Raw genomic sequence first — 12,557 nt, forward strand, 5'->3', positions numbered from 1 at the left:
TTAATGCTGGGGTAGTTAAAATCGCCCATCAAGAGAACAGGATAAGACGGGAAACGTTCCACAAGGTTTGCGAGTGCAGCGCTCAGCTCGTAGTTGAAACAATCAAGGTCAGGGGCACGGCAAGAGAGGCCCATAAGAAATCTAACAGATGGTAAACAAACACAAGCCCAACATATTTCAAGGTTGTTCAAGGGAGGAAGGGGAGTGAACGGAATGTCACTCCTAAAGCCTAGTAACACACCGCCGCCCCTGTGATTTGGGCGGTCACAACGTACATACACAAAGCCAGGAAGTAACTCGTTGTCAGATATATTCGGATGCAACCATGTTTCAGTTAGTACTAAGATATCAGTTCCACAATTTTCGATAAGCGAGTGCAAGTGGTCCCTTTTATTCATAATGCTACGGATGTTGCAAAAAAGCACATTCAGGTTGCCAAGTCTAGCAGTGTAGTCAAAGCTGACGCCATTACATCTCAAAAATGTTAATGCTTCTGCCGTCATATGTGTATTGTGATCGCTACGTAGGTGCACCTGCGTATGGCATCAAAGTGGAAGTTCGGTTACACGAACTGACTCTCAGTGTTAAACTAGGCAGCAGTGAGCTGAATACCAACACTTGAACAGGAACTTACATCATCAGCTCAAAGGCTAACGTGTATGATATCCAAGTAACGGATCAAAAACTGGGAAGGTTTGGATAGCGGAAAACATTTTCAGACACATTTAACGTTACTATACGGTCCGCTTTGAAGGGGACCTCTCTGCTCAGCACTCAGGTATCAACGTGAACTTGCAACTTGGTCATTTATATCGGAGATGTCGAGAGGCACAGTGAAAGGTGCACCCCGTCCTGTTACTGACCGCCATGTTCTTCATATGTGTCTCAATTTACGAAACTGGCTTGTCTTTCTCATGGCTGCGTTATAATTGGCTTGCCGTATTTTGTAACGCGCACCCACGAAAATTTGCGCAAGTTGGAAAATGATCACTGTATAACGCGTATCGATGTATAACGTACAACAGAGGAGGTGGAAATAAGGCATAACGGTGGGGCACACAAGAAGTAAACTCCGCGTTACCGTTAGTGTCATTACCGTAAGGTAATCAAAAAACCCGTGCGTCGAGTGCAAGTACGTTTTGATATTCGCTTCGTAGAAGACTTAGGTCTCCTCGACGCACTCACGTTCTTTCTCATACTCGCTGGCCTTCTGAAATGACTTGAAGATTAGTGACACCTCGAAGTGGTCTCATGCTGCTTGGACCCGCTTCCTCGTTATCTTGGCATGCCCATCGCCTCTCTCGGCTACTTGCTCCTGCCTCGTGTCATTCATTTTTCAACATATTTTCCAAAATGGCTCTTAAATGAACGATTTACGCCTTCGTCAAGTACTTCAGACAAGGCACCAGAATAGGGGTAGCACAGCGACCTCCTGGGAACGCTCCAATGCATAACACGTACTGCCTCCGCGGTGTGGTGACAGGTCTCTCAAAGTGGTCCCCCCATCATCATCCCCTCATCCGTTCCCAATGTGCAGTAGCCACATTGCGCCGAGGAAGCGGCATAAAACCGCTTCATCGGCGGTGAATCGCCCACATCATCATCATCATCCGATGTATGTGTGTTTGTGTGCACTGCCTCTTTGGGAGACTTTTACAATATACAACGCGCGCGTTATATACCTGGAAATACGGTGTATTATTATCACCCTCTGATGCATGCCAGTGTATTGAAGAAACAAATACATGTATCTTTCTGCGTGTCACATACCCGACTTCACCAACGCTGTTTAACTTTGAACCGAGACCAAGGGTTGCTAAAACTAAGTTCACGCTCAATTCTTTTTTTACAAATGTTAGCTGGTGATGTGTTGAATGTTTCAGTGACAATGACGCAGAATTAACCGTTAAATTCAAGTTAATTGACCGTTGACCTCGGTTCAAATGTTAATCGGCGTTGGTGAAACTGGACCGTAGTTAGCAAGATGCAGACCCATGAACACACTTGGAGCTCTGACATCAGGGTCGTGGGTGCTCGTATAGGCGCGTAACCTTTATCGCCGACAGCTCACTGGCCTCCCTTGATGACACGACACGGGGAGTATTCTACCCGTCTGCTTTTGGCAGTGCCATTGCCCGCCTGAAAGGGAGCATTCCATCTCCCGCGTCTACACCATCCTATGCACCGGCGACGTGGACTCTCGAAAGACCCTGTATTTACTCTACCATCCCTGGTCTCCAACGTAAGAAAGACGTCCCCACAGTCGTGGCCCACCAGCTCACACTGCAGCACCTCGCCTCAATACACCGACTAAGTCGCCATATATACACTGATGGTTCAGTAACACAAGATAGTTCGAGCGCGGCTTTCTACATTCCGGGTGAAGACCTGGGGCATGGTTTCAAACTCCCCTATGCAGTGTCCTCGACAGAAACCGAACTGTTCGGTATCCTGGCAGCACTGGCCGGGCACGAAACGTGGGTCATTCTTACCGACAGCGAGGCATCATTATGTTGTCGTCATCTCGCCCCAGCATAATAAGCGATTTGCACACCATGACACTTCAAAAATTCAATCAACTCTTAGCCACTGGTTACAACATCTCGTTTCAATGGGTCCCTGGCCACCTAGGCGTGTATGGAAATACCCGAGCAGACGCAGTAGCGAGACGCGCTGGGTCTGATGACACTTCGACCCTGGCACCTCTGCCGCTTACAGCCTCCACATGCCGTCTACACATTCGCCGTCGGTGTGCCACATGTGCTCAGCAGTTCCGTGCCGAAACTACGATTTACAACCCATTCCTACGGACTATCGACCCATTGATGGAGTTCGTCATCACTTGCACCGCAGTCGTAAAGAAGAATCCCTTCTCCATCGCCTACGACTGAATGTTGCCCGTACACCCTCACTTCTCTTCAAAATGGGTTGGCTAAATTCATCAAACTGCAATGTCTGTGGAGTGGAAGCTGGCATCCCGCACCAGCTCCTGCATTGTCAGCAGCACCTTCAACATAGGGACACCCTCCATTGCCGTCTGCTCAAGATTGGCTGTAACGACTTTTCGTTGGCCGCTCACCTTGGCACCGTCTTGCACCCCAACCAGTGGGCTGTCACTGCCGCTCTCCTCTGTTTTCTCCCGAGTCTCAGGACTCGTGAACTGAATGTAACCGTTGTGCTAGTGTTTATTTTCTTCTTTCTTTCTTTCCTTTTCATTTTTTCCTTCCTTTTCCCCCTTTTTTCTTTTTCCTTCATTTTCTTTGTCGATTCCCCTTTTTTGCTTTTTCCTACCTATTCTTTTTCGTTTCCCCCTTTTTCCTTTTCTTCCTTTTCTTTTTGGTTTTTCTTCTTGGTCTTTTTTTTTTCGGAATTGCAAGCCGGCTCTTTGCCTGGCTAACCTTTCCTTTCTTTTTTTTCTTAACACAAACGTATATGATACAAATTGTCACAGGGTTCACGCCCCAGTCACTCAGCTCAACAGCTTTATTGGAGATGATGAATGTGGAATGTGTCACCAGGCGCGATACTCTTCCCCATTGCTGGTGGCGATGTGAGATAATGCTCAAATCAAAAGCGATTCATAGTGTCATAGAGCAACTATCATATACTATGCAGGGTGTTTCTTTTTATCATTTACGAATTTTATATATGAAAAAAAGCTAAGCTATGAGAACAGCAAAAATGTCGTTTTTGTAGTTGAGTTTAATGGTTGAGGCTTATCTGGTCTGATCGAAAAGCGGTTTATCTGGCCAGCTGAGCGACGCCTACTCCAATCATCTTCATTGCTCCAAATCACGTGGCTCTCTGATGTGAAATGAGCACCGTACTCCCTGCGTTCCTGGCCGCCGCGGTTCCGGTTTCTGTTCATTTGCATATCAAAATTCCGGGATAGATATTATCTTATCGCACGTGCGTATTTCAGGATTTTGAAAACGTGGAATGGGTTGTAACGAGGATAGTCTCTCATCCTGCATCCATATCTCGCTTTTGCCCGAAATCTCGCAAAGAGATAATTAATGAATTTTAGTTAATTCGTCATCTCGTAGTTGCACACTTTCTTCCGGAGGATGTCCGCCTGGCCGTGGACCTCAACTGCAAAAACGACAGTTATGCTGTTATCATAGCTTTTTTTATTTAAAAAATCTGTAAATAATAAAAGTAAGCACCCTGTATAACTGGTTGGCACAGAGTGTGTTATGCGCTGGTCAAGTTCTGTTTCTAGAGCAGGTTTCATCGGCGCACTTCACTTCCGGTGCTGCGAACTGGGACGCCGTACATTATAATTTATAAACGGCATTATCGTCAATATATGACGGACCAGATCGATACGTCCACGATACGTGCGATAGATCGGAAACAAGTTTTCCTGTCGTTCGTGGTGACGCCTTAAAGCAGCACGCCAGACAGTTAAAAAGCACTCGCCACGAATACAACACAACATGTTACACCCTCGCACGTGCACACGCAAGTTTTCAACACTTGTGTTGAAGGCAATGCGCAGAAGTCGAACTTGTTGTAGCTTGAACACGTCTTGGCGTGTTATGGACTTGCACAATACTGACTTGTCATCGAATTATAGATGCGCCCACGTGGTACAATTAAACCAATAAAAGCTGCGTCGACATTACGTATTTGCTTTCAAGTGCAAAGAGCTTTCACGGAAGACGGGTCACTCCAGGTTACTCAGGTATTTGCGTACAATCTGGGGGCAGGGGATGTTAAAATTCCGTGGGTGTAATATCTGCAGGCCGTGTACGCCCACATAAAATCTATTCGTAACACAATATTTTGAGGGTTTTCTTTTCACGTGGTGTGATTGGAAAATAATTTGAGGCTTAATCGTAGCCACGTTTAAATGTTCGCTTGAGGTGGCCTTTATGTACCGTCACTTTTGGAGGTTAGGAGAACCGGAGATTTTCCAGCGATTCAGTAGCAATTATTGAAAAGAATTTATTACTAAAAGGGTTGTGACACTTTGAGGGGTGGACGAAAAACGAATTATTCCTGTGCGTGTCATAGTTGCGGAGACAGAATCCCCTTGAACAAGTTATAGTCTCTTCCATTCTAATATTGGTGCTCGACAGCGCAGCTGCTTTACTGGGGGTTCTTGGCGTGGGGTTCCGGGGCGGGCTGTGCTATCTGGGTGTTTCCCCTGGGATTTCCTCACACGCTTTCAGACAAATGACGGCACAGTTCCCTTGGAAGTCAGCCCAGCACGCACGATGCCCCCCCCCCCCCCCCTGCGATAGTCGTGATGTTGCCCGCCTGAGCGTGACCGACAACGGCAAGCAGTTCCATCACTACCACCACGTCCATCGGTTCCTGGCGGAGATGCCACAGGCGGATTATTTTCGGGATTCGCGGTGCCAGACTTCTTACCCTCCAATACAGGTTCACGTCGACGCCTGTGTAGAGGACGATGCTACTCCTCTACATGAGGCCTGACCGGCGGTGATGGAATGTCCCAGCGCGCAGATGGACGTGGCCTCACACTAGTGTTGAATTCCAATGGCAGATTCGGAGCGCCTCCGGAGCAAGTTCTGTTGCTCCGCTGAGAGAAAGTCTGTTCGATTGACAGATTGGGAACAGTTCTGGAGTCTTCCAATGGGAGCTTCGGAGCGGCATTCGAGCCAAGGTCGCTCCAGGGAGCAACCCAGACTGCTCCGCCAAAATCGGCAGATTCAACCGGAACTCTATGTAACATGTCACTTGTCGCTTGTGCTTCCTATTTCCTGTCTCTGCTTCGCCAACATGGCCGCTTCGCAAGGCATCATCGCTGTGACTAGTCTTTCGCGTCGTACGTTGGCGATTTTGTTTCATGAAGGAAGCGATAAGTCAGACATTACCAGGGCAACGTTAGGAGATTAGAAGGACCTTGATGTTGCGAAACATGGCGTTATAATGGAACATGAGTACCTTCTTCCTCCGTCTCTGGCCGTCATCCACCAAGGCATTGGCCAGAGCTAAACTCCAAGTTGAGCGCAATTGTTCCATTCGCAGACTCTGATCACTTGCTCTAGGCCAGATCAAGCCGCTCCATTGCCGAGTCTGCCACTTGCTCCGACTCTGCCATTGGAATTCAACATAGGACACTGGCTGCCAGGCGCAATAGCGCACAGCAGCAGAGGCGCGTCGTCGTCGTCTTCTACGGGGCGCCACATCACTCCCCCCTCATACGCGGAGCGGTGCATGCAGTTGAGGTCCGCGTCGATACCATGAACAGGAGAATGAGGACGACTCGTGGAAGGTGGAGGACTAGACACACGGCTTGTGATTGTAGCTGTTGATGCAGTAGCAGCGGGATGGCTGGAGCAAGAGTGCTGCGATCCGGCCGGGTTCCAGTGATGAGATGTGAATGCTGAGTGCTTGACTGCTTGTATGCTTGAGTGGCTGCTGATTGTGTTGAGTGTCTGCTGAGTGCGTTGAACCCTTGTTGAGTACGCTGAGTGCTTGTTGAGTGCGTTGAGTGATTGCTGCCGAGCGTTGATTTTTTGCTGAGTGGGCGACAGTACCGCGACCGGTACGAGAGCGTGAATGCTGGTTGTCGCCAGATAGTGCCGGGGAGGACCATCATGAAGCAGGTGCATGGAGGCCGGAAAGTGAACTTGCTGTGATCTACCTGCGGGTCTCCGGTGGAACTGGGGTCCCGGTGCGACTTGCCTGACACAAGGTGATTCGCTGCTGGTTTGCCGCCGAAAAATTTAGGACGGTGAATGGCCGAATTACACAGAGCATGGTGTTCGTTGTTCGGGTCACCAAATGTAGACGACGATGGTCTTCCTCTACGTGAGTCCTACCCGGCGGTGATGTAATGTCCCAGCGTGTAGATGGACGAGGCCTCACACTGGGACAGTGCCGGTAGAACTGGCTGCCAGGCGCAGTAGCGCGCGGCAGCAGAGGCGCGTCATCGTCGTCTTCCACGGGCCGCCACACATGCATATAATCCCTTTTTACATTTGTCCCGCACAACTTGTGCTGAAATGACCCGCATCAACAATAAGCCGTTCAGCCTTGCAGCAATCCTGGGTCCTTGTTCTAACCCGGTGCAGCACCGTCAATGCGTGCACTCATTCTATCTGTTCCTGACGTCTACTAGCCTGCTTGAACTCCTCTGACCTCAGAACTTTTGCCATGAATGCGGATATGTGATCTTCACAGCATTACATCTCCGGCGGTCGAACGGATGAACTACTATCCCCATCAGTTACGACCAGAGGTGGGCGTTTGTCCGCACGAGCCTGGCAGAAAATTTCTGGCAGAAAATTTTTCCTCACCTCACCTCACCTCAAAAAATGTTTTGAGACTTTTCCTCACCTCACCTCACCTCAATTTTTTCAAGCTATTTGTGTATTCGATGTGACGTTCGCAGGGATTGAAGAATCTTCATCATTAAAGTCGCGTTGGCTTTGAGTGACTGCCAATGAAGTCGTCAAATTGCTTAGTCAATGTAACGTTTTTTTTTCTTTTTTTGCTGGCAGACTTGGCCTAATCAATCACAGAAAACGCTTCGTGGAACGATTGTTATACCTGTAAAAGTTGCGCGTATCACCGGCGAGAGAGGAAGACAGTCCCCGCCCAGGGGAGAGACAGAAGCTGCAAAAAGAAGGAAAGATACACCGTGTACGCGCGGAAAAAGTTTTCATAAAGTGCGCGTTCATAAAGTTTTCCTCACCTCACCTCAGATTTTTTAAAATTTTTCCTCACTCACCTAGAAAAATTTAAAATTTCAAAAATTTTTTGCAAGATTCTCCTCACTTCACCTCACCTCAAATATCGTGAGGTTAGGGTGAGGAAACCCTCACCGTCGCATACCCTCGTGAGGGTGCCGACCACGACGCACCCGCGTGTGTGATATCTCATTTGCGTGTGTCATGTGCGTGCGCGAGTGTGTATACCTCATCTTTTTCATCGTCTTTCCCGCTCATATATTAACCCACATGCACTGAGGTATGGTACCGCAATTGTTGCGGTGAATCACCTCATCCCATCGTCATTCATGTAGTAGTTGTTGTTGTGGCGAAATGACGCAATATTACTAAGTAGTAGTAGTAAGTAGCAGTAGTAGTAGTAGTGCTCCTGAGCGAGAATAAACTGTCCTAGGCTCACGTCCGTCTCATGAACACTGCGCAGGAAACGTATTGAAGCAGCAATCACGACTAAACCTATTTGTAGCCTCCATGCTCGACTTCGGGGACGTCCCAGGACTACGTATCATATTTTCGACGACTCGCACTGCACGTCGACTTGTCTGGTTCATAGTCTTCGTCGGACTCACATCTTTACTCTTCGTCGACCTCCGCAGAGTAGTCGACGACTACTACGAGTATGAAGACATAATGTCCATTGACTCCAAATACGACGAAGCAGACATGGAGTTCCCATCGGTGACTATCTGCAACAAAAATCCCGTCAGAAGGAGCATCTTTTGTAGTTCAAAGTTTACGTGCGGCAGCGAAATCTCAGAAAATTTTCACCGCAAAATCTGTGAGGAAAATGGATCTACGTACGGCGACATATGGGTAAGTGCAACGTCGGCTACACTGAAAGTGACGTGCCTGTTTCTTCGTCCGCTCAATGTTTGCTTTAAAGGGGCGGTCGCATCGGTTTCAGTCGATTTCGATACTGTAATGTCATTCTATTTTTCTGGACGGCGCCGTTCTCCCCTCTCACTCCTCCGGTTAGGGAGTGACGTCACGTTGCCACCGGAGCATCTGTAGCTGCGGAAGCAGCGCTCATCTTTAAAAATCGTTTATTTAATATCTAAGCACTTTTCGGACGAGCAGATATTCGGCCGATGCCGAACATAGTGGTATCGGTGTCATACATGGGTTTCGGGATGCGACTGTAGCCATGGAAGTTTTTTTTATTTTTATTTTTTTATACTGTTCACTGCCTCTTGGCAGTCGTAACAGGAGTGGGTTGCGAAATTGTTATATACAAACATACAGGGATACCAGCTGCATAAAGTAAAAGAAAAGTAGAAAAATGCGACCCTGAGAAAAAGAACTGCGTTAAACGCTAGGTTGGTTGCACTGCAGAGTTAAACCTACAAGCATTACACTTTCATCTAATACAATAATCAAGTATTACAATTTCAACGGGACAATGGCCGACAGAAAAGCATCGAGAGTTGAAGCGTTGGTTACATCATATATGACAGTTCATTCTAATCAGACAGTGTTCTTGGCAAAGAAAGAAAATCTGAACGCCTTAATCCGAGAGAAGGGATCCGAGATCGAACTGCTCTGTTTATGTTGTAATAAGATAATTGGAGTAGATTTACACGAAAGGTTTGTCAGCCTATTTTTCTGGAAGCAAATCACCTTCAGCCGCAAAGGTGGTCATTCATAGCCGCAGGCCTTCTGCATTAGAAATAGCCTGCAGAAATTTCCAAATGCAGACGACACGAAGGGGAGGGAGATGAGGCAACGACACCGGCCCTTTCATAAGTGACAGCTATATGAGCTTTGTAAATATGAACGTTAACGTGGGTTAGATTGTAATTAAGCTGAGGAAACTTAGTCACGGTGCTTACGGTGTTTATGTGCTAACAGTGGTTATGTTCCGCAGCTTCGCTCGGGCCGAGAGGGAAAAGAGTTGAAGTCCTACTTTCGCTGGATGAGACGAATGCAACAATCCAAAGAAACGTTCGGTTTCCTCCTCGGTCACCAGATGAAGGATGTGATTCTAGGTTGTACCAGGGCCAGGTTTTTAAACTGCAATTCAGACAAGTAGGTCTTCATTCATTTTCACATTCAGTGCGCAGATGGTGCTTCATAAAGAGATAGAACAAATTAACGTACTACACAATTCGCGAATGCATGCTGATATCCGCAGAATATTTCGGATAAAGTGCGGATAATCAGTGCGGCATGCGGAAGGTAACAGCGCTGCAACAGCCGCGGATCGGTTATCAGTAGTATATCGGATAGGTGGCCGATCGGATGCGGATAAACCCCGCGAGAGTACAACATTCTGTGAGAGAGAGTGGATGGTTTGTCCCTTCAGATGACGCACCCTGGAAGTCGCCGAGAAGGCGTGTTAGCTTAACTCACTTGGTAGAGCCTTGGATTGGCAATCCAGAAGATGTGGGTTCGAGTCCTACAGCTGGCTAACTTTTTCAGTGACTTTCATCTTTCATCTTTGCCGCGAGAGTGTCGCACCAGCCACGAGTTCGACCACCGGAAGTCTTTGTATCCTCTTCAGGCTCAGCAAAAGTTCAGTAGAGTGAGTGTCGATAATAAATGACTGAAAAATTTTCCCGCATTTGGTATGTCGTGTTTTATGCGCACGAGTAATAAACCGATTTTCTAGAAATACGAAAAGAAGCCCACATTGAATATTAGCGGGTTTTAGCTGCATCGTACGCTATCGCCTTTGCGTACGTGAGGGATAGCGTTGGTGGTTCTGCGCACGCGCAAAACATAAAGAAAGATTCGCGCAGTGCACAGAACCGCCACGCTATCCCGCACGTACGCAAAGGCGACGTCCGTACCGTGCACTAAAACTCAGTAATATCATGACTCTGAAATAGGCAGCGCAATTTACTTTTGGGGAGGGTGCAGATCCTACGCGGATGAAGCGTCCAAGTTCTTGAATTGAATGTGGATATGCAAGTGAGATTGCACAGCGGATGCGGATCGAGTTGCAAAACACTCATCCGCGCGGGCCTTTTAGAACACATCGATTAGGCAAGCGCCACCTGAGAAGGCTGGGTGTCGGGGAATGAGAAACCGGATGTTTGAGTGAAAACAATTATTAAGACAGTCGCTCAAAAAGCCGGATGTTGCTTAATTACACGTTAAGTGCACTAACCGCTATTCCACGCTGGCATATGACTTCCCGACGTTTTGCCATCTCGCTCTCTCCTAAGTCTAAGTTTTTTTTTTAAACACGGGTACGTACAAAGAACCAAGCAGTCGACATTAGGCGAACCTAATGCAAATTAACTCTGACACACAGATAAGCGAACGCAACGCGGGTACTTTCCAATTATTTTTGCCTGCATTTTTTTGCATTATCTTCCATGACATGGATGTCGCAGGAGGCAAAGTCAGCGTTCAAGACGAGATCAAATACGCCTGTACATAAGAAATTTATTACGGAATGACTATTTCTGCCAAATATCGTTCTCTTTTACAGATACTGGACCGTAAAGAGTTACGGCACGTACGGCAACTGTTTCTGCTACGGATGTGTTCGAGCAAAGAATATCGCATACGAAATGGAACACATTACAACTCCTGCCGTAGGTAAGTTTAGTTACCATAGAGAACCATACCGTGCAGGGGACGAGCACCCTTTTTTTCGACTGCACGGAGCAGCGCTGTGCGAATTCGAAACATGTCTTGTATGGGTTTCCTTTCTGCTGCTTTATAGAGGGTGTTTCTTTTTCGCTGCAACAAATTTTCCTAAAAATGGGAGTTGCATTAGGACGCTATTACTTTCGTCACCAGATTACTCGACGGAGCTTCTACTAGGAAACAGTATTTTAACTCTCTGTTAGGGGAGTCATTAACAGATGTTTTAATCAACTTTTTTAATAATTGATTTTAGGGAGCACATTGCAATTGCGGCCTGATCTCCACATGATCCGCTCGAACCACTGATGAAGCACAAAAGTAATCGCAGCTCGCGCTACACCTAACTATATTTCACTTCCGCCGTCTGCTGCAAGCCGCATGTGATCGGCGAAAGAGCGACAGTGACGTCGCAGAAAAACGTCATACACGAGATTCAGGCAAACCCTTATCGCGGTATATACAAATGAAAAATAGCTGGTGCTCTATGGCTGCGCATGGGGATATTTACAACTTTATCGTATGTTTCACAATCTTTGTTTTGGTTTCCTTTTTTCTTTTTTTTTCTCCCTTCTTGTGTTCGCTGTCGCTCGCCGTACCACTCGTTTCAACCTGCTAGACACGGCTCTTGACCTTCACCGGTTCGATAAGCGCTGATATGTATATGCACAAAGATCCTTGCAAGCAAAAATGAAAAACAAAACAAAGATCGTGAAACATACCGCGATCAGGATTTGCCTAAATAGCGTATGACTGGTTTATCATGTCCTCTCCCGACTGTCCTTTTGAAGACCCAGAACGGATTCTGTCATAAGGGGAAGATTTCATTGGCTGGTGTACGGGATAAACGTAAAAAGGCAGCGAGATGTCTGTGCCATGCAAATATTCAAAAATGACAAATGCCGCTTTCGAAGACGTCGGTCCAAAGCACTTTCTTGATTTTCATCATTTCGAATACTTAAGACAATTAAATCTTGTTTACCTCCTGCTGATGAAATCCGCTTTGGGACCTTATGGCCCGTGTATTTCACGCGTATATCTTTCTGTTTTCTGAAGCAGGCCTACGAATATTGCTCAACGTGGAATTAGAAGAATATCTCCCATTCTCCAATGAAGCTGGTTTCTTGGTTGCCATTCACCAGCCGGGAGTTGACGTTGATTTCAGCCAAGACGTGCTTGAAATACCACCGAGACATACCACATATGTTGCCTTTACTCAGGTGACAGTCTTCCCAGCATTGTTCATTTAAGAATTAG

The 12,557-nt window shown here is 47.0% G+C and overlaps 1 protein-coding gene across 1 annotated transcript; it reads left to right on the plus strand.

Moving 5' to 3' along the window:
• The first annotated feature begins 8,177 nt into the window (after window positions 1–8,177).
• LOC135395235 (acid-sensing ion channel 2-like) lies at window positions 8,178–12,550 on the plus strand. Its single transcript, XM_064626474.1, has 4 exons — window positions 8,178–8,519; window positions 9,571–9,731; window positions 11,143–11,252; window positions 12,360–12,550. Exons 1-4 carry the CDS (start codon window positions 8,178–8,180, stop codon window positions 12,548–12,550), a joined length of 804 nt encoding a protein of 267 aa, XP_064482544.1.
• The last annotated feature ends 7 nt before the right edge of the window (window positions 12,551–12,557 follow it).

Source organism: Ornithodoros turicata, chromosome 5 (genome assembly GCF_037126465.1).
Source record: "Ornithodoros turicata isolate Travis chromosome 5, ASM3712646v1, whole genome shotgun sequence".
NCBI lineage: Eukaryota > Metazoa > Arthropoda > Arachnida > Ixodida > Argasidae > Ornithodoros > Ornithodoros turicata.

Bases quoted from the DNA above. Each gene is read 5' to 3' on its own strand.
- LOC135395235 (XM_064626474.1), top strand. From the start codon at position 8,178: ATGCTCGACTTCGGGGACGTCCCAGGACTACGTATCATATTTTCGACG. The intron at 9,732-11,142 runs GTAGGTCTTCAT...TCTCTTTTACAG, and splicing joins TTAAACTGCAATTCAGACAA to ATACTGGACCGTAAAGAGTT. The intron at 11,253-12,359 runs GTAAGTTTAGTT...TTTCTGAAGCAG, and splicing joins CATTACAACTCCTGCCGTAG to GCCTACGAATATTGCTCAAC.